At 41.4% G+C, this 22,214-nt stretch overlaps 1 protein-coding gene across 4 annotated transcripts in view; it reads right to left on the bottom strand.

The window, feature by feature from the left end:
- Positions 1-21,360, bottom strand: part of LOC110537347 (unconventional myosin-Ic) — a 34,575-nt gene extending 13,215 nt beyond the window's left edge. For 2 of the 4 annotated variants that reach the window (XR_002475610.2, XM_021623302.2), the window contains exons 1-5: positions 13,874-14,299; positions 3,653-3,811; positions 1,107-1,222; positions 659-857; positions 219-299 (exon numbers count right to left, since the gene is read on the bottom strand). Coding sequence is in view for 3 of the 4 variants with exons in the window: in XM_021623302.2 (XP_021478977.1) it covers positions 219-299; positions 659-857; positions 1,107-1,222; positions 3,653-3,811; positions 13,874-13,891 (573 nt within the window). In the remaining variant the exon portion in view is untranslated. Of the gene's footprint in view, positions 1-218; positions 300-658; positions 858-1,106; positions 1,223-3,652; positions 3,812-13,873; positions 14,300-21,076 lie in introns of those variants that run through there. The other 2 variants (XM_021623305.2, XM_021623306.2) reach the window with 2 other exon arrangements.
- Between the last annotated feature and the right edge of the window lie 854 nt (positions 21,361-22,214).

Here is a 22,214-nt window from a genome sequence, read left to right as displayed (position 1 = left end):
TAAATTGTCTTTTAGCTGAATTATGCCCTCATGACTTAGACTCATAGTAAGGCATGCTGTATGGTAAGACCTGAATGCAACATGTTTTAGTTATGCACAATCTTTTGATGGAATGGTGTGTTGTAGAGACAGTATGGCATGAGTATCAGCGATAGTAGACTTCTGTGAGGAAAATCCCTTAACCCAGGAGCCAAAAGAAAGAAGAATAAAAGGCTTACCCTGAAGTCAAACTGGACATCCATGTATTTGCCAAACCGGCTGGAATTGTCATTACGCAGTGTTTTGGCATTACCAAAAGCCTGTAGAGAGAGAGGAGTGAGTGAGGGGAACAACAGAGATAAGATCAAACACAGCTGAGAGAGAGGAAACATTAACAGTACAGTAATAGCATGTTCACAGCAGAATGTATCTATTGTTATGGCTTTGTCGGAGATTGGTTCAAAATATGCAATGTATCAACATGATTTCCCTCATCCACAAATAGATTTACTAGTTTGAAGCAACATGATTTTGTAGTGGGCCATTAATTTATCTTTGATGTTACACCAGTCTCAGTACCCCTGCTATAAATGTCCTTCCTCCTCCAGAGCCTTAGAGGTGCTCATGGGAAGAGATCCTTGGCAGGGGATCTTGAGAGGCGGCGGGGGGTATACCGTACCTCCAGAACAGGGTTGGACTGCACCAGGCGGTCCCGGAGCGTACTCAAGTGGTCAGTGACAGGGCAGGTAGTGGCGTAGTACTGGAGGATCTTCTTGGAGGCCTCAGTCTTCCCTGCTCCGCTCTCCCCAGAGATCAGGATACACTGGTCCCTCCTCTCAGTCCGCATGGCCCGGTACGTGTTGTCTGACACCGCATAGCTACAGGATAGAGAAACAGAGGGGTGGGATACAAACATGATGTCAGCTAATGATCCAGCTCATACTGGTGTTTTCACATACAGTTGATCACGACCATATAGAAAACACACAATGCATACTGTAAATGTATTGTACCCCATGCAGATTCATATGTAGGCCTACTGTATGTACATAAAGACATCTACACATACATGCTGGTCCTGCTTGGTCAGAGAGAGGTTCAGGATCAGGGGTCAGAGGGTGACTCACATGTGGGGTGATATCTCGTAGAAGCTGACCCCTCGGTAGCGCTCCATGTGCGCCTTGGAGTAGATCTCCAGGTCCTTGTTGGGGTTCACTGACACCAACACTGACCCTATGTAGGTCTGATACGGGGAGACAAGACCCACACACTGCAGTCACCAACCCCTCAAACACTGACATAAAATCAACCTTAACCAAACATTATGTGAAGCTATGTAGGATCAGTCGTGAAGAGGGCACGACAACACCTCTTCCCCCTCAAGATGCTGAAAAGATTCCCTGAGACCCTCAAAAAGTCACTGCTTTGTATGGCAACCGCTTAGCATCCGACTGCAGGCACTACAGAGGGTAGTGCGTATGGCCCAGTACATCACTGGGGCCGAGCTATCTGCCATCCAGGACCTCTATACCAGGAGTTGTCTAAGAAAGGCCCTAAACATTTTCTAAGACTCCAGCCACCCAAGTCATAGACTGTTCTCTCTGCTACCGCACGGCAAGCAGTATCGATGCACCAAGTCTGAAACCAACAGGACCCTGGACAGCTTCTAACCCGAAACCACAAGACTGCTAAATAGTTAGTCAGGTTAGCTATTGGTTAACGATTTATCTGCATTGACCCTTTTTGCACTAAGTCCTTTGACTTATCACATACGCTGCTGTTGCTGTTTATTATCTATCCTGTTGCCTAGTCACTTTATTCCTACCCATATGTACATACAGTTTAGAAAGTATTCAGACCCCTTGACTTTTTCAACATTTTGTTATGTTACAGTCTAAAATTGATAAAATCAAGCTTCACACAATAACCCATAATGACAAAGCAAAAACTGTTTATTTAAAAAAAAAATGCAAATGTATTAAAAATAAAAAAACAGAAATACCTTATTTACATAAGTAGTCAGACCCTTTACTATGTTACTCAAAATTGAGCTCAGGGTGCATCCAGTTTCCATTGATCACCCTTGAGATGTTGCTACAACTTGATTGGAGTCCATCTGTGGTAATTTCAATTGATTGGACATGATTTGGAAAGGCACACACCTGTCTATTTAAGGTTCCACAGTTGACAGTGCATGTCAGAGCAAAAACCAAGCCATGGGGTCGAAGGAATTGTCTGTAGAGCTCCAAGACAGGATTGTGTTAAAAAAATATGTTTGCAGCATTGAAGGTCCCCAAGATCATATGGAACCACCAAGACTCTTCCTAGAGCTGGCCCCCTGGCCAAACTGAGCAATCGGGGGAGAAGGGCCTTGGTAAGGGCAGTGACCAAGAACCCGATGGTCACTCAGAGCTCTAGAGTTGTCCTTCTGGAAGGTTCTCCCATCTCTGCAGCACTCCACTAATCAGGCCTCTATGGTAGAGTGGCCAGACGGAAGCCAATCCTCAGTAAAAAAAAAGCACATGACAGCCCGCTTGGAGTTTGCCAAAAGGTACCTAAAGAACTCTCAGACAATGAGAAACAAGATTCTCTGATCTGATGAAACCAAGATTGAACTCTTTGGCCTGAATGCCAAGCGTCACGTCTGGAGGAAACCTGGCACCATCCCTACGGTGAAGCATGGTGGTGGCAGCATCATGCTCTGGGAATGTTTTTCAGTGGAGACTGGGAGACTAGTCAGGATGGAGGGAAAGATGAACGGAGCAAACTACAGGGAGATCCTTGATGAAAACCTGTTCCAGAGCGCTCAGGACCTCAGACTGGAGCGAAGGTTCACCTTCCAACAAGCCAACGACCCAATGACGCAGACAAGACAACGCAGGAGCAGCTTTGGGACACGTCTCTGAATGTCCTTGAGTGGCCCAGCCAGAGCCTGGACTTGAACCCCATCGAAAATCTCTGGAGAGACCTGAAAATAGCTGTGCAGTGACGCTCCCCATCCAACCTGATTGAGCTTGAGAGGATCTGCAGAGAAGAATGGGAGAAACTCCCCAAATACAGGTTTTCCAAGCTTGTAGTGTCATACCGGCAGGTAGCCTAGTGGTTAGAGTGTTGGGCCAGTAACTGAAAGGTTGCTAGATCGAATCCCTGTGCTGATAAGGTAAAAATCTGTAGTTCTGCCCCTGAACAAGGCAGTTACCCCACTGTTCTTAAGCCATCATTGTAAATAAGAATTTGTTCTTAACTGACTTGCCTAGTTAAATAAAGGTTCAAAGAAATCTAATAAAAATGAAATACCCAAGAAGGCTCTAGGCTAACAAAGTACTGAGGGTCTGAATACTTATGTAAATGTTATGTTCCCATTTTTAATTTGAAATAAATGTGCTAACATTTCTAAAAACCTGTTTTTGCTTTGTCATTATAGGGTATTGTGTGTAGATTGATGAGGGGAAAAAATGATTTTATCCATTTTAGAATAAGGCTGTAACATAACAAAATGTGGAAAAAGTCAAGGGGTCTGAAATCTCGTTGTGTATTTATTCCTTTGTCGTGTTATTTCTATATTTGTATTTTTTTTTTAATTTTGGGGGGGTTAGTTTACACCTGCTGTTTACGAAGCATGTGACAATCATTTTTATAGGACCAATATTTCCATAATGATATGATTCTTTACATAGATGAGGTTCTCCCCAAAACGTCGGCGCAGGTTTTCAATGAAGGCCGCCTCGCTGGTGTAGTTCTCCAGCAGGACAAAGTCCTGCACCCCCACCCTGTCACGTGCTGTCAGAGTACTCTCCATAACTAGATGAACTCTGCCCTCACCTCCCAAATCCTAGAAAGAGAGAGAGAGATAGATAGAGAGGGATGGGGTGAGAAGAGGGGGGGGGGGCTTCATTGCCTGCTGCTCTTTCCCCAGATACACATAACCCAAATTGACCCCACCAATATGCACTTCATCTAGACACGATAGAATTTGACAGGTATAAGCAATATGTTAAAATCCTCACCTTGCCCCCTGATAGGCTTGGAGTAATTTTCCCCATATCGCTTACATAACCTCTTAGATCTACACAAGTGCATGGAGGGTTGGGCAGAGGTTCGAGTTGGGATTGAGTGTATACCGACAACACCACAGCACTGCAAATAAACAGCTCTACAAGAGGCTTGTCAAGAACAACCACATCAACCAGAGGAAAGCACACACAGGACATTCAGACACAGAACACAAATCAAACAATGATGACATTTCAAGAATCCCTAATATAAACAGTGTCTCTAAGCTCCTCTATTGTGTGATTGTGAGATAGCGTATTGGGATGTATATACAGTAAATACAGGCCATAGCTCCAGTCAGGTTCTGACCAATGCCGTTAAAGAGGTGTGTGTACATGTAAACACTGGTACACTGATGGCAAACATGACAGGAATTAATATCCAGAGAAGTTCACCGTCATGTCCATCAGAAAAAAATCCCAAGGGTACAGACACACAAATAAAAATATACCTACTGTGGATTATCCAGCTATGACTGTACTATAATCCAGCAGTACAGACCAGAATTTCAAGGCTAGGCTACATCCTATATTCCAGCACAGTGGTACTACAACCAATAGCCTGTATCTTTTGGACAGAGTAAGCCAGCCCCCCCTAACACACACATTCACGGACCCCCCCCCCCCCCCCCCCCCCCCCCCCACCCACAAACATACACACATGCAAGCACGCACGGACGCACACGCACACACACACACAAAGGGAGAGGAACAATGGGGCCAGGTGCTTTGGTGTTGTTAGGGGCTCGTTAAGGTAATTAACTGGTCGTTATCTCTGAACGCTTAATGGTGGAAAATCCTTGAAACAACACAAGGACAACAGTGGAGTGTAGCCAAGAACTTTGAGCAGAGGAAGGCCAGGAGACACTTCCACTCTGCGCTCTAACCCCTCTAACTCAGTGTATTGTTCTCCTACTCACATCTGCAGGTGGCCTTCCTGCAGCCAGTAAAACAGAGGAATTCTTTCTCCCACACACATGAATACATAGCGATTAGCGAATCAGTCAGATTTTCCGAAGGATATAACTGAAGTATTTTAGGGTCAGGTTTAGGGTCAGGTCTTCAAGGAACTCCATTGAATGTGTCTTTTGTGTGTTTCTCTCAACTCTAATGCTTTAGCTCACACCCTTCTTCTGCCTCTTTAAAAGGTTGTGAGTGGACTCTCAAGTAGTGTAGGCATAGTTGCTGTTGTCCTAGTGGCCCTCAGTGAAAAGATATGTGCAGTACGTACTCATCAGAAAAGCACAAGATTCTAGGTCAGGGGCGTCATGCACCCATTCTTTTAGAGGGAAGTACGTGAGGATGAATGGAGGTGGTCCGGTCCGGAGGTGGAAAATTCTAAGAATTTAGCATTTTTCAAACACCTGAAACAGATTTTTTCCTGCAATGTAGAGGCATAATCATTATGCCCAATTCCATGTCAACATTACGTATCTTTTTATGCATAGATTATATTCTAAGCATACCTCTTTACCTGTTCAGTTGTCATTTTAAAATAATGCACATTGATTCTTTAATGCCTTAAGGGTTGTTCCACCTCAAAAAGCACAAGAAATAGGATTTTGACACCCTCCATCTCAGATTGTTCTGAAACTGTTTTTGTTGTTATTAAAAAGAAATAAGATTAGTATTCCTGCAACAGTATTTTGTTGAAATATAATTTGATCTCTAAGAAATTAATCTAATTGATTGCACCCAAATTGGTAACTAACATTTTTAGGATTCATATAATATTCAGTAAATATAGTATGTACTATAACATCTGATTGTGACTATAAGTTAGACATGAGGAATCCAAAAAATAAATCAGAAGCCACCAACGGACACCCCACACCCCATGCCCCACGCCCCACGGGAATTCCACCCCAACAACAAGTATATAGTATCAGTTTTCTATGTTTGACAAGTAGTATGGAGGAGTTGTGGTTCGGAAAATTGTTTCTTCATCCTGTGTAATGTATTCTCTGTTAATTTGGTGATGTCCCCCCCCCCCCCCCATTCAGAGAAATGTATAATTGAAGTTGTTGGGTTTATGTCCCATCCTACATTCTGATATTACCAGGTTCTGACCACTAGATAGATAGTTCACCCCATTATCAGCCTGAAAGCCTCATTCTGGGACATTTCTGCGAAAAGGTACCTGACATTCTCTTTTTCAATGGAGAAAGATGAGTGTCACAGGGGTGACGTTTTTCCCAATACTTGTATTTATCCTTTATTTAACTAGGCAAATTATTATTTACAATGACAGCCTACCCCATCCAAACCCTAACCCGGACAATGCTGGCCCAATTGTGCACCGTCCTATGGGACTCCCAATCACGGCCAATTTTGATACAGCCTGGAATCAAACCAGGGTCTGTAATGACGCCTCTAGCACTGAGATGCAGTGCCTTAGACCGCTGCGCCACTCGGGAGCCCAATACATTAGGTTCAATGTGAAAAGAGACCTGAAAATATCTGTGTAGCGACGCACCCCATCAAACCAGACAGAGCATGAGAGGATCTGTAGAGAAGAATGGGAGAAACTCCCCAAATACAGGTGTGCCAAGTTTGTAGCAACATACCCAAGAAGACTTAATGCTGTAATCGCTGCCAAATGTGCTTCAACAAAGTACTGAGTAAAGTGTCTGAATACTTATGTAAATGTCCTATTTCAGATATTTTCTAAAATGTTCTAAAAAACAGTTTTTGCTTCATCATTATGAGGTATTGTGTGTAGATAAATGAGGGGAAAAACTATGTAATCCATTTTTGAATAAGGCTGTAACGTAACAACATTTGGAAAAAGTCAAGGGGTCTGAATACTTTCTGAAGGCTCTGTATATTTGTTTCTACTGCCCTTTTGAATGTAATATAATTTATTTGAAGCGCTGTAACTCATTTTGTGGTGATCATGCTTAAATTTGTTGCTCACACTGTTGTTCTCAGAGCACCATTGGAAATGAGACCCTGTTATCAATGGGTTCCCCTGGTTAAATAGAGGTCAATAAATACAGAACATTGTAGCACAGTTGTTTTCTGCCATATTCTTTACCCTAACCATCTCCCTGTAGTTTTGAGCAGTTCTGCATCAACTATTGCAATGAGAAGCTGCAACAGCTGTTCATTGAGCTCACCCTCAAGTCTGAGCAGGAGGAGTACGAGGCAGAGGGCATCACTGTGAGTCAGGGAGTACACAGAGAGAGAGAGGGGTGTTTTCATTCAAATAGACAAAACAAGAATTGAGGTATACTAAGAAAAACATATTGTAGTGATGAACAAAATCCTGAGTAAAGGGTCTGAGTACGTATGTAGATGTGATATTTCCATTTTTTAAATTTATAAATGAGCAAAAAGTTCTAAAATCCTGTAATTGCTTCGTCATTATCTGCACTGTAGATTCAGCTGCAGATCGATTTTGTTGTTGAGTGGATGGTTGGGGGGCTAGAACATAATTACAAATCATTTGCAGACTGCATATTGACCGCAAGAAGCGCCAACAGATATATTATATAATATTTGATTAAAACATAATAATTTCAAAACTTGCTTACATTTGTATACAATCACGTGTCTTTTTATTATGCGTGGGAATACTTGGGAACAGATTGCCAAAATTAAAATCACTTGGAGCTGATTTCCGGGTGTTTTTAAAGTATTTTATGTCCAACAATGAAAATTCAAAAAAATGATGTTGCTCGGAAAACTTGGTGGGCCAAATGAAACCGCCAGTTGGGGAACCATGGCGTGGGATTGGGGGGTGGGGGGGGGGGGGGTCTGTGGTTTGCTTTTGACCATCTCTTTGGATTCCTCATGTCTTAGTCATTGTTAGAAAACAGTTTGGTCTAAATCAGATGTTAGGTACTATTATTATTTAATATTATATATAATTTGGGTGCAATCAATTTGCTTAATTTCTCAGAGATCAAATTATATTTCAACAAAATAATGTTTCCAGAATGCTTATCTTATCTGTTTCTACTACAGAAACAATTTCAGAACAATCTGAGATGGTGGGTGTCATGGCTTGCTGAAATGACATGGAATGACCCCTATAGTAGTGAGGGTTGAAGGTATTGTAGTCCTATGTAGCCAAAAGGGTTGTGGCTCTATGAGAGGCAGCAGGGAGGCTTCAGCTGGACTTGGCTCTGGGCCCTTTAAGTCAGCTCAGTTGGGCTGATTCCCCTCAGTCTCTTCCTTATAAAGGTGCCCCTCTCTTCTGTCCCCAGACAAACCTACTATGGGCACACATCATCTCCAAAGCTGGCTCTCTATCATGGATGTGCTAGCACTGGACAGTATGGAAAAATACCAGCTACAGTATGTCCCTGGAGAGCCTAGAATCAGTCGCAGGAAATGTAGATGACACATTGTAATGATGGGACAACTTTAGTCCAAACACATACAGTACCAGTCAAAACTTTGGACACACCTACCCATTCAAGGGTTTTTCTTTATTTGTACGTTTTCTACATTGTAAAATACTAGTGAAGACATCAAAATTATGAAATAACACATGGAATCATGTAGCAACCAAAAAAGTGTTAAACAAATCAAAATATATTTTAGAGTTTAGATTTGTCAAAGTAGCCACCCTTTGCCTAGATGACAGATTTGCACTCTTGGCATTCTCTCAACCAGCTTCATGATTAGTCACCTGGAATGCATTTCAATGAACAGATGTGCCTTAACCTATGTATGTCAACATCAGAAGCCTCCTCCCTAAGTTTGTTTTACTCATTGCTTTAGCACACTCCGCCAACCCTGATGTCCTTGCCGTGTCTGAATCCTGGTTTAGGAAGGCCACCAAAAATTCTGAGATTTCCATAACCAACTGCAACATTTTCCATCAAGATAGAACTGCCAAAGGGGGAGGAGTTGCAATCTATTGCAGAGACAGCCTGCAAAGTTCTGTCATACTTTTTTGAACATCTAATTTGAAAAATTAACCTCTCCAGAAATAAGTCTCTCACTGTTGCCGCCTGCTATCGACCCCCCTCTGCTCCCAGCTGTGCCCTGGACACCGTTTGTGTATAGATTCAGATTTTGTTCTGTTAGGTGACCTAAACTGGGATATGCTTAACACCCCGGCAGTCCTACAATCTAAGCTAGATGCCCTCAATCTCACACAAATCATCAAAGAACCCACCATGTACAACCCTAAATCTGTAAACATGGGCACCCTCATAGACATTATCCTGACCAACTTGCCCTCCAAATACACCTCCTCTGTTTTCAATCAGGATCTCAGCGATCACTGCCTCATTGCCTGTATCCGCTATGGGTCCGCGGTCAAACGACCACCCCTCATCACTGTCAAAAGCTCCCTAAAACACTTCTCTGAGCAGGCCTTTCTAATCGACCTGGCCCGGGTATCCTGGAAGGATATTGACCTCATCCCGTCAGTCGAGGATGCCTGGTCATTCTTTAAAAGTAATTTCCTCACCATATTAGATAAGCATCCCGTTCAAAAAACGCAGAACTAAGAACAGACATAGCCCTTGGTTCCCTCCAGACCTGACTGCCATTGACCAGCACAAAAACATCCTGTGGCGGACTGCAATAGCATCGAATAGTCCCCGCGATATGCAACTGTTCAGGGAAGTCAGGAAAGCAAAGGCTAGTCCAACCCCGGCCAACAGCTTCCCAACAACCAAATGCATGCTTTTAAACCGTTCGCTGCCCTCACCCGCCCGCCCGACTAGCATCACCACCCTCGACATCATCTACAAAATAGCTTCCAATACCCTACTCAGCAAACTGGATGCAGTCTATCACAGTGCCATCCGTATTGTTACCAAATCACCTTATACCACCCACCACTGCGACCTGTATGCTCTAGTCGGCTGGCCCTCGCTACACATTAGTCGCCAGACCCACTGGCTCCAGGTCATCTATAAGTCTATGCTAGGTAAAGCTCCGCCTTATCTCAGTTCACTGGTCACGATAACAACACCCACCCATAGCACACGTTCCAGCAGCAATCTACCTACCTCATCCCCATACTGTTCTTATTTTATTTACTTTTCTGCTCTTTTGCACACCAGTATCTCTACTTGCACATCATCATCTGCTCATTTATCACTCCAGTGTTAATCTGCTAAATTATAATTATTTATTTATTGCCTACCTCCTCATGCCTTTTGCACACACTGTATATAGACTTTCTTTTTTCTACTGTGTCATTGCCTTGTTTATTGTGTTATTGGCTTGTTTATTGTGTACTCCATGTGTAACTCTGTTGTTGTATGTGTCACACTGCTTTGCTTTATCTTGGCCAGGTCGCAGTTGCAAATGAGAACTTGCTCTCAACTAGCCTACCTGGTTAAATAAAGGTGAAATAAAAAAATAAAATAAAAAAAACCTCTCCAGGCTAGATGGGACGCTACCGTCCCACCTGACCAACATCCAGTGAAAGTGCAGGGCGCCAAATTCAAACTACAGAATTGTAAATATTTAACATTCTTGAAAATACACATGCAATATGTCAAAATAAAGCTTAACTTCTTGTTAATCCAGCCAATGTGTCAGAGTTCAAAAATGCTTTATGGCGAAAGCATACCATGCGATTATCTGAGGACAGCACCCCATCAAACAAACACATGACAATAATATTTAAACCCGCCAGGCGTGACACAAAACTCAGAAATAAAGATATAATTAATGCCTTACCTTTGAAGATCTTCTTCTGTTGGCACTCCAAAATGTTGCATAAACACCACAAATGGTCCTTTTGTTCGATAATGTCCTTTTTTATATCCATAAAAACTCAGTTTAGCTTGCGTGCATCAGTCAATAATCCACTCAGTTTCCCTCCGTCAAAATGCACACAAAACAAATCCCAAATGTTACTAATAAACTTTTCCAAACAATTCAAACAACATTTATAATCAATCCTTAGGTATCCTAATACGCAAATAAACTTAATTCAAATTTAAGACAGAAAATCATAATTGTCTTTACCGGAGATAAACAACAAAGAACGCGCTTTCCTTCACGCACTTGGAATCACTAAAGCCAATTTAAAGGTAATTTTGCTAAAAACCAGCCTGAAACTCTTTCTAAAGACTGTTGACATCTAGTGGAAGCCATAGGAACTGCAATTTGGGAGGACTTAGGCTTATAATTAAAATTCAAGCCATTGAAAACAGTGTTTTTGGGATGATGTTTTTGGGATGGTTTGTTCTCTGGGTTTCGCCTGCCATATCAGTTCTGTTATGCTCACAGACATAATTTTAACCATTTTAGAAACTTTAGAGGATTTTCTATCTAATTATATGCATATCCTAGCTTCTGGGCCTCAGAAACAGGCAGTTTACTTTGGGTACGCTTTTCATGCGGAGGTTAAAATAATGCCCCCTATCTCAAAGAAGTTAAAAGTTCATGTGTGGAATTTCTTTCGTTCTAAATGCGTTTGAGCCAATCACTTGTGTTGTGACATGGTAGGGTTGGTATACAGAAGATAGCCCTATTTGGTAAAAGACCAAGTCCATATTAGGGCAAGAACAGGTCAAATAAGCAGAGGAAAAGGACAGTCCATCATTACTTTAAGACATGAAGGTCAGTCAATACGGAAAATTTCAAGAACTTTGAAAGTTTCTTCAAGTGCAGTCGCAAAAACCATCCAGCACTATGATGAAACACAGGAAAGGAAAACCCAGAGTTACCTCTGCTGCAGAGGATAAGTTATTTAGAGTTAACTGCAACTCAGAAAGTGCAGCCCAAATAAATGCTTCATAGAATTCAAGTAACAGACATCTCAACATCAACTGTTCAGAGGAGACTGCATGAATCAGGCCTTCATGGTTGAATTGCTGCAAAGAAACCACTACTAAAGGACACCAATAATAAGAAGAGACTTGCTTGGGCCAAGAAACTGGGCAATGTACATTAGACCGGTAAAGATCTGTCATTTGGTCTGATGAGTCCAAATTTGAGAATTTATGTTCCAACCGCCATGTCTTTGTGAGATGAAGAGTAGGTGAACGGATGATCTCCGCATGTGTGGTTCCCACCATGAAGCATAGAGGAGGAGATGTGACGGTGCTTACCTGGTGACACTGTCAGTGATTTATTTAGAATTCAAGGCACACTTAAAACTAGGATAGGGGGCAGCATTTGGAATTTTGGATGAAAAGCATGCCCAAATTCAACTGCCTGCTACTCATCCACAGAAGATTAGATATGCATATTATTAGTAGATGTGGATAGAAAACACTCCGAAGTTTCTAAAACTGTTTGAATCATGTGAGTATAACAGAACTTATGTAGCAGACGAAACCCCGAGGACAAACCATTCAGATTATTGTTTTTTGAGGTCACTCTCTTTTCAAAGAGTTTTCATTGGCAATCCAGATTTCTAAGGGACTTGCTTGTAGTTCCTACCACTTCCAATGGATGTCACCAGTCCTTAGAAATTGCTTGAGGATTTTCCTTAGTGTAATGAAGAAGTAGCCCTGTTCAAAACGAGGGTCACTTCATGTGTACTGTTTGATAGAGGCGCGTGACCAGAAAGCTAGGGTCAGTTTGTTTTCTTCCTGTATTGAACACAGATAATCCCGTATTCAATTTTATTGATTATTGACTTAAAAAAATACCTAAAGTTGTATTCCAAAAGTAGTTTGATATGTTTTGGCAAAGTTTACAGGTAACTTTTGAGATATTTTGAAGTCATATTGCATACGTTGGATCCGGTGTTTTTCTGGATCAAACGCGCCAAATAAATGGACATTTTGGCTATATATGGACAGAATTAATCGAACAAAATGACCATTTGTGATGTTTATGGGACATATTGGAGTGCCAACAAAAGAAGCTCGTCAAAGGTAAGGCATGATTTATATTTTTATTTCTGCGTTTTGTGTCACGCCTGCAGGGTTGAAATATGCTTTCTCTCTTTGTATACGGAGGTGCTACCCTCAGATAATAGCATTGTTTGCTTTCGCCGAAAAGCCTTTTGAAACCGGACATGTTGGTGGGATTCACAACACGTGTAGCTTTAATTTGGTATCTTACATGTGTGATTTCATGAAAGTTCGATTTTTATAGTAATTTATTTGAATTTGGCGCTCTGCATTTTCACTGGCTTTTGGCCAGGTGGGACGCTAGCGTTCCACATATCCCAGAGAGGTTTTAACCAGTATGGCTAACACAGCATTCTGCAGCAATACGCCATGCACTTAGTGGGACTATCATTTGTTTTTCAACAGGACAATGACCCAACACACCTCCCGGCTGAGAAAGGGCTATTTGACCAAGAAAGAGAGTGATGGTGCTGCATCAGATGACCTGGCCTCCACAATCACCCGACCTCAACCCAATTGAGAGGAGGAAAAGCAGCCAACAAGTGCTCAGCACATGTGGAAACTCCTTCAATACTGTTGGAAAAGCATTCCAGGTGAAGCTAGTTGAGAGAATGCCAAGAGTGTGCAAAAGCTGTCATCAAGGCAAATGGTGGCTACTTTGAAGATTTGATTTGTTTAACACTTTTTGGGTTACTATGTGATTTCATATGTGTTATTTCATAGTTTTGATGTCTTCACTATTATTTTACAATGTAGAAAATAGTACAAATAAAGAAAAACCCTTGAATGAGTAGGTGTGCCCAAACTTTTGACTTGTACTGTACACCATGACTCATGCTGAGCACATTATTTGTGATTGATGAATGACTGAACGTGTCTCCCTTTCCTCTTTGTGGTCGCTGTGATGGCAACCCAACATGAGCTTACATTACCTTCGGAGGAATGTTCCATATGTTCCGTACACATCTGCTCTGTGTGTTCTGCAACACACACACACACAAACAGACATCTATGACATGTTATGAGCAGCATGTAGAGAAAGGAAAAGGATCTTACCCTGCCTTGGTACCTCATCCTGTCCTAGCTTAGTGTTTGGTGATCTCGCTATCTGGTCCTTGGTGCCTCTGGAGTCACTGGTCCTCCCTCCTCGTCAGGAAGACTCCCTATGTGTTCTAGTTAGTCTCTCTGTCCATGTGCAATAGATTCAGATTACAGTTACTCTCTCCTTCTTCTCTCTCTCTCGCACACAGTACAGTATACTGTCTCTGTTTCTGTAAGTCTGGTTCTCTCTTTCAAACACACACATACACCCCGCTCTCTCTCCCTCTCTCTCTCTCGCTCTCTCTCTCTTTTCTCTCAGTCCCTCCTGCTACCCTATGAGGACAAAACACACAGCATCAAGCCTAAATACCAGAAGTTCAACTTGTTTACACCTTCAGCCCGGTAGTCCCATTGACAGATGAAGAAAACATCCTCTTCTCCACAAGTTCTTAAACCACCCATCTGAAACACGGGCTGTAACTCCACTTACGCGTCACACATTTGGACCGGAGCAACTTCCAAAAAAGAAAGAGAGAGAAAACATACGAGGGAAAGTATGCTGTCTGAGCCAGACCAAAGAATAGAGGGCAAAGAAAAGGAAGATTTCAAAAGGTTTGGAAAAATATCCAAACAGCCCATGGACGTTAACAAAACATGTTTTTTTACAAAAATCACATGACTGAGGCCTGAGGGCATTATTTCCCTCCCTCCCTCCTTCCTTCCTTCCTTCATTCCCTCCCTCCCGTCTTCCCTTCTTCCCTCCCTCTTCCTTTCTCCCACAAGCTGAGACAGATTTGTAGGAGATGACAGCAATAGAACTGTCACACCAACAAGATTCATTTCATACCCAACCCTCTCCTTTGGCTCTCTTCCCGTCCATGAAAAAAAAAAAACAGTCCATTCAACACAAGATGCATCACTCTCTTACAATAACACCAGCACAGACATTTCTCTTATATCATTACTCTGCTGCCCCTTCTATGCCATATGTTTTTGTAGGCTACAGGCTATATGTTCACACATTTGTTCACACGTTTTGTGACTGTGTGTTAGTGATAACTATATCCCCTAACCCCTCATGTACAGTACACACGGAGTTTGTGCAGCAGTGCACTTATTTGACAGTCTCTTTCACCCTACTGACAGGGTTGGTAAGGCCAAGGTCACTGGTCTCAGTTTGAGGACGGCACTCCCCATTGTCCGCCTCCACCTCTGTTCTGATTTACAGTTACTATCATTTAAACCCCTCCTCCCCCATAGTCCCCTCTCTCTCTTTGCCAACATCATCAGAAATCCAGCCTTGTGGAATTTGAATAATGTTTTCCAGACGGAGCCTCTCTCTCTCCCACTCTGAACAGAGTCACATAAGGGCAGTGTGCAGAACAGTGAGATCCAATATCTCTCCACCCAGACCTATCCTAAAAGACCCACAGTGCATGCTATGCTTTCCACCCCCTTTTCACTCAATAGCAATAAACAACATCTTTGGATGTGTTTTTACAAATGCTATGAAATATAATTTTTTTAAAAGGCACTCCAACACTTTTTTACATTACCAAATAAAGCCTAAATAACTTCCCTACCATATTCAGTCCTTCTCATAGTAGCATAGACTGACTCTAATTTATGAAATTACAGCAAAATTGTGCATGATACTGTAGCCTAGTCTAAATCTCCAACGACGAGACATTCTGACAAAAGCTACATGCAACAGCATTGATAGGCTTTAGGCCTATGCCGATAGTTTATGCTCTTTCCCCTCATTGTGTTTTAACTGGTGCGTTTTCCATCACTGGCGTGATGAGGAATGATAATGATATTTGGGGCAAGGAAGTCTGAGCGAGGCCAGGGGGGATTATCACACTGGATGTCATTCCCACACACACAAAAGCACGTGCACATGTGCACATACATCCATGCGTAACACATGCAGGTATGTATGCACACGCAGGTATGTATTCACCCTCACACATGTACACACACACACACACAGTTTATACATCAAATATTCATAGGAAGACCAGATCAGTACCACATCAATAACAAAAACACACACATACACACAGGTACACACACACAAAATGCATGTGTGGTGACAGTGTAAAAGAGGAAGGCTAATGAGTATCAGGTATAATCCCTGGAACAGAGCAATAAACTCATCGTTATCTACAAGACAACTCTTGCCAGACTTCTCTTTTTTTCCTCTCTCCCTTTCTATCCCCGTTTATGCTGCCACCTACACTCCATTTCACCCAGTCTGTTAGTGTTATAAAGCACTGATGCTTAAACAGTGTTCTGTGAGAGAAGGGCTTTGTCCAGAAAAAAAGTATTAGGTGTATTAACAGAAAGTTGGTCTTTTTACATTTATTTAACTAGGCAAGTCAGTGAAGAATAAATTCTTATTTTACAATGACGGCCTACTCCGGCCAAACACTAACCCGGACAACTCAGGACCAATTGTGCGCCGCCCTATGGGACTCCCAATCATGGCCAGTTGTGATACAGCCTAGAATCGAACCAGGCCTATAGTGACGCCTCTAACACTGAGATGCAGTGCCTTAGACCGCTGCGCCACTCTGGAGCCCCTGTCATTGTGAGGTTGTGTAAACAGCAACCTTTGTATGTGGCTCTGTCTAGTCCACTGGTTCCCAACCTTTTTTGCTTACTGTACCACCAACTGAATTTTGCTCTTCCCGGAGTACCCCTGAAGTACCCCCTCGTACATTTTATCAGTAAGCATGTGGTTTCATGAGTGTTCTCAAGTAGCCCTTGTGGATAGACCAAGGAATCTGGTTGAGAATCCCTGGTCTAGTCTATGAGTCTACAGTATCACACACCTTCTCCTGCTTGCTGTCCATCTGTGTTTGATTCCCACAGCCAGCATCTTTTTCTCCCTCTCCTTTACTCCCCCTCCTTACCTTCACTCACACTCAGCAGTCTCAGGCCCCCTCTCCCTGACAAAACACTGGAGCTGTTCCTCTGAAACCTCACCTACTCTCTACAAAGGCCTACATCCTTTAGGGGTGGGTGGTATACCATATTTTACTATATACTGGTATACAGTGCATGGACCAGTTTACTTTCTATAATGGTATTTTAATGCTTGGTTTGTTAAATGTGATATGCCATGTGTAACGTACATTTTTGTAGTTTAAACCGCAACTTGAGTCATCCCTCTCCACTCTCTCTATCCATGGCGCATTCCACACAGACTTAGTCCTGACCCGTCACTCAATGAGCGCATTTGTTGTTGCTTGACCATGAGACACTTCCATTCAGTCTACATGGTCAATGCAGCACATGCAACAATGTTGATGACAATGATGCTGCTTCCACTTTGCTTCTTAATATAAATTCACAAGCGTTCCATAATTACTCTGTTAGTTTGTGTTCCTTACATCTGCAAACAGTCCTTTCTTAGCAAGTTTTAGCTAAATTGTGTTAGCTGCCAATCACTAGTTAACTGGCTAGCTAGTTAATATATGTACTGAGTCAGAGCAAACGTAGCTAGCTAATACAGCTTGATACCAGTGATGGTGTAGGCCTAAATCAGCATGTTGTTTGTGCAACAGTATCTTCTGACATAGAATAATAGGCGAAGCATGAATATGTTGGCTACATTAAGAAACATTTAACATAGCCAAAGGTTATAAGGGTCCCCTGGGAAACACTGACTAACACTTTGGTTCCTACCCTGTCGCAATAACTCCTCCCTGGCATTTTCATTCGTTGTCATGTCAAACAACCCTGTATTCAAAGTGCCCACTATAATTTATATTCTAACTATTGAATTAGACATTATATTTCCATGATACCAACAGTTCACCCAAGTTGTTTGATCTATATTGCAAGTAAAATTGCAATTGCAACATTTAGTAAAAAATAAGGCCTAGATTATTTGTCCATATCGTGCAGCCCTACGTGGCAGTGTGGAAATTGTCTCAAATGAGTGCATGAAATGCTGAAATTTATGAAAACGCAGGAAATAATTTCTGCTTGAAGTTGAAAGTGCATTGTGGGGTTGTGGTTCCCTTTAAACAGAAAGTGGCAGAGAAGAGAGGAGGAAGTGAGCTCAGATCAGGTACCTGTGCATCAATAGAGACACTGTGTGGTAGGCCCAAAAATAGGACATGGCTCATGCAAACACAAGCAACAAACCACACAACAACAGATGAACTGTAGGCCTAGAGACAAAAAGCAACTGAGTGACCCTATGCACTGCAGTTTACACAACAGAGTGCATGGTCATATTTAATAAGCTAATAAGAAACTGATTAATTTTATAAAGGAGTTTGACCTTGGCATTACAGTTGCATATTTGGTGACATTCCGCAGCTGACTGAAATATGTCAGATAATGATGTTCCCTCATGCACCACAGAAAGAGAAAACATATCATCTTCCAGTGAGGAGGGAGGCTCATTCCAAGGTCAAGCTGATCTAACAGAGGAGGCTAGCACAGTCCACGCTAGGGTTTAATATTTTCGGTATTTACAAATGTCCCATGCCGGAAATAAATCACTTTTCTCCCGGGTAACCCGGTATTTCCCACCAAAACCGGAAGTGTCATTCAAAAGCATTATAAAGAATATGAATATGTCTGGATTTGAAACCTGATGCGCCACTCGGGAGCCTAACATTACCAACCCCATACTCTATGTATTTTCTACATTGTAGAATAACAGTGAAGACATCAAAACTACGAAATAACACATATAGATTCATGTAGTAACCAAAAAAGTGTTAAACAAATCAAAAAATATTTAATATTTGAGATTTTTCAAATAGCCACCCTTTTCCTTGATGACAGCTTTGCACAGTCTTGGCATTCTCTCAACCAGCTTCACCTGGAATGTGTTTCCAACAGTCTTAAAGGAGTTCCCACATATGCTGAGCACTTGTTAGTTGCTTTTCCTTCACTCTGCGCTCCAACTCATCCCAAACCATCTCAATTTGGTTGAGGTTGGGGGATTGTGGAAGCCAGGTCATCTGATGCAGCACTCCATCACTCTCCTTCTTGGTAAAATAGCCCTTACACAGCCTGGAGGTGTGTTGGGTCATTGTCCTGTTGAAAACAAATGATAGTCCCACTAAGCCCAAACCAGATGGGATGGCGTATCGCTGCAGAATGCTGTGGCAGCCATGCTGGTTAAGTATGCCTTGAATTCTAAATAAATCACTGACAGTGTCACCAGAAAATCACCCCCACACCATAACACCTCCTCCATGCTTTACGGTGGGAAATACACATGTGGATATCATTCGTTCACCTACTCTTCGTCTCACAAAGACACGGCGGTTGGAACCAAAAATCTCAATTTGGACTCATCAGACCAAAGGACAAATTTCCACAGGTCTAATGACCATTGCTCATGTTTCTTGGCCCAAGTAAGTCTCTTCTTATTATTGGTGTCCTTTAGTAGTGGTTACTTGGCAGCAATTCAACCATAAAGGCCTGATTCACACAAGCTCCTCTGAACAGTAGATGTTGAGATCTGTCTGTTAGTTGAACTCTGTGAAGCATTTATTTGGCCTGCAATTTTTGAGGCTGGTAACTCTAATGAACTTATCCTCTGCAGCAGAGGTAACTCTGGGTCTTCCATTCCTGTGGCGGTCCTCATGAGAGCCAGTTTCATCATAGTGCTTGATGGTTTTTGTGACTGCCCTTGAAGAAACTCCATTGCCCTTGAAGAAACTTCTATTGACTGACCTTCATCTTAAAGTAATGATGGACTGTTGTTTATAGGGTTATATTCTGTATACCCCCCTACCTTGTCATAACACAACTGATTGGCTGAAACACATTAAGGATAGAAATTCCACAAATGAACTTTTAAGAAGGCACACCTGTTAATTGAAATGCATTCCAGGGGACTCCCTCATGAAGCTGGTTGAGAAAATGCCAAGAGTGTGCAAAGCTGTCATCAAGGCAAAAGGGTGGCTATTTGAACAATCTCAAATATAAAATATTTTGATTTGTTTCACAGTTTTTTGGTTACTACATGGTTCCATATGTGTTATTTCATAGTTTTGATGTATTCACTATTATTCTTCAATGTAGAAAATAGTACAAATAATGAAAAACCCTTGAATGAGTAGGTGTTCTAAAACTTTTGACAGATAGTGTATTTTTATTTTTTTTTGCTAAAAATATGGGGCTTTAAACAGGTGTGGCTCTGCCCTGAATGATGGGTCGCCACTGTAGATAAATATAGGTCAGCAATGGTGGAGTTACTGCTTCCTACAAGAGGACAAAACGTGTAGGCTACATTTCAAGCTGTCTTTAAAAGGCCAGTCAGGTAAAAAGCTTACTTCTTAATTAAATGGGCAGTGTTGTATTTTGAGACAGGCTTGAATATGCAAATAAGCCAATTGGCAGAGGGGTAGCCTACATTATCTAATTCTCTGTATGGTAATAATAATACATTTTATTTCGTATAGTGGTTTCTTGCATCATACAACACAATACAATGCAATTCACAGACAACTATTTGGCCCATGGTGTTACAGACCAAGTCAAAAAGTATTCAGTAATATTAAGCCCTTCATAATGTAAAAACATTTGTAAAAGTCTCATGCAATTTAGGCCTGCATTGAACACCACATATAGGCTACTTTAGGCTATATCATATAAATCAGTGCACCCCAAAATTTGAGGGAACATTGTTTCTCACCTGTTAAAACTATAACCTAAGCATGATTGCAAAACTTAATACGCTGTGAAAATTGCAATAAATGCAATATTTGCTTGAAATAACCCCCCCAAAATTACCAGTGGGAGAATGTAGCAGTTGGTTATATATATTTTTATTCTTGCAAATAAATACAATCTTGTATTCAATATATTTAAAAAGTCAAGTGAAAATTACCATATTGGCAAAGTATACAATTTGCAAAGCAAACACAAGAGCAAAAGTGTGCTGGTTATGAGTCTGATTTTAGTAATAAGCATTTAACCTACAGATTATTAATAATACATTTTCCACAACGTGGCAATTCTGAAGCATATGCGATACAAGTTTGGACAGATATAATGGGTAACTTTGTTAACTATTATTATAAAGCTAACGTTAGCTGCAAAGGTTGCACTCAGCTACAAAATACCATGATGAGTTCCTCCTTTGAGTAGCCTTGATCACCTTATCCATAAATGCAATATTTCAGCTAATTGAAGCAATGATATAGCCACAGATAAGAAAATGCTTGAATTAAAGCTTACCTTAAAGCTGTATACTTAATTTATGTTCCCGTTATTTATGAAATCCCACATGAGCTCCGTAATCCACTCAAACAACCGCATTAGAAAAGTGTCAGGAGACGAACTGTCACCATGTCGTTCCAATGCTTGCCTCCCCGTGCGCAAATGTTTTGGAAGTACGTCATCAATTAGCCAATATCTAATTTTAGTGTGACGTGTGCTGCTGTGGCTGAACTTCACATGTATCTATTGCATATATTCAACGCGTATTCGGGCTAAATTATTACATATATATTGCAGTAGCACTGGTCCCATGCATAGACGTGTAAAACCTGTATTTATTTGTACAAATATACGTACACAACAGTAGGCTACACCAGGGGGCGGCAATAGCCTTTACGGCATCAGATTTATAGAAACCCACAAGATTGGGTCGTCACTAGCTTCTGTACGATAGACATTAAAACCAGTTATTTACCCACAAAGTCTTTACCCACTTTACCCACAAAGTTATAAACCCACTTAACCCACAAAGTTATAAACTCCACCCATTTCAATGTATCTTCTTAAAATTTGATTTTAAACATAACTCTAATCTTAACCACGCTGCTAACCTTAACTAAGACAAAAAAGCTAAAAACTTTTTTTGTTGTTGCCAATTTTGACTTTGTGGCTGTGGAATCTGACTTTGTTGCTGTGGAATCTGACTTTGTTGCTGTGGAATCTGACTTTGTGGCTATAGTCTCTAGAAGCTAGTGGAAACTCCAAGATAGAGTATATTGTACAATGTTGGATAGGAAATATTAGTTTTTAGACAATGTTAAAAAGTTGGCCTATCCTTTCATTTTTACTTGAAAGTATTTTAATCTATTTTGGGACTTTTTGGGACCTGTCTCAGAACAGGGATGAGCCTAATAATAATAATTTGAACAAATATTACTATGACGCATTGGGTGAATTTAGATTAGGACACAATAATAAAATAATAAGGCAAAGACAAAGACATAAGGCCTACCAAAGCAGGCGATGTCATTTTGTTCAGACAAAATAGAACTATATTAAAAATATATTGGTTCGTTTGTGAAAAGCAGGAATGCACAGAGATATATCACCGTCATTCTCACCCTTGACATTTATTGGCTAAAGTCACCTTTGTAGC

This window comes from Oncorhynchus mykiss, chromosome 12, assembly GCF_013265735.2.
Source record: "Oncorhynchus mykiss isolate Arlee chromosome 12, USDA_OmykA_1.1, whole genome shotgun sequence".
NCBI classification, from domain to species: Eukaryota; Metazoa; Chordata; class Actinopteri; order Salmoniformes; family Salmonidae; genus Oncorhynchus; species Oncorhynchus mykiss.
Note: the sequence above shows the minus strand (reverse complement) of the source record. Positions and strands in the feature narration are given on the sequence as shown.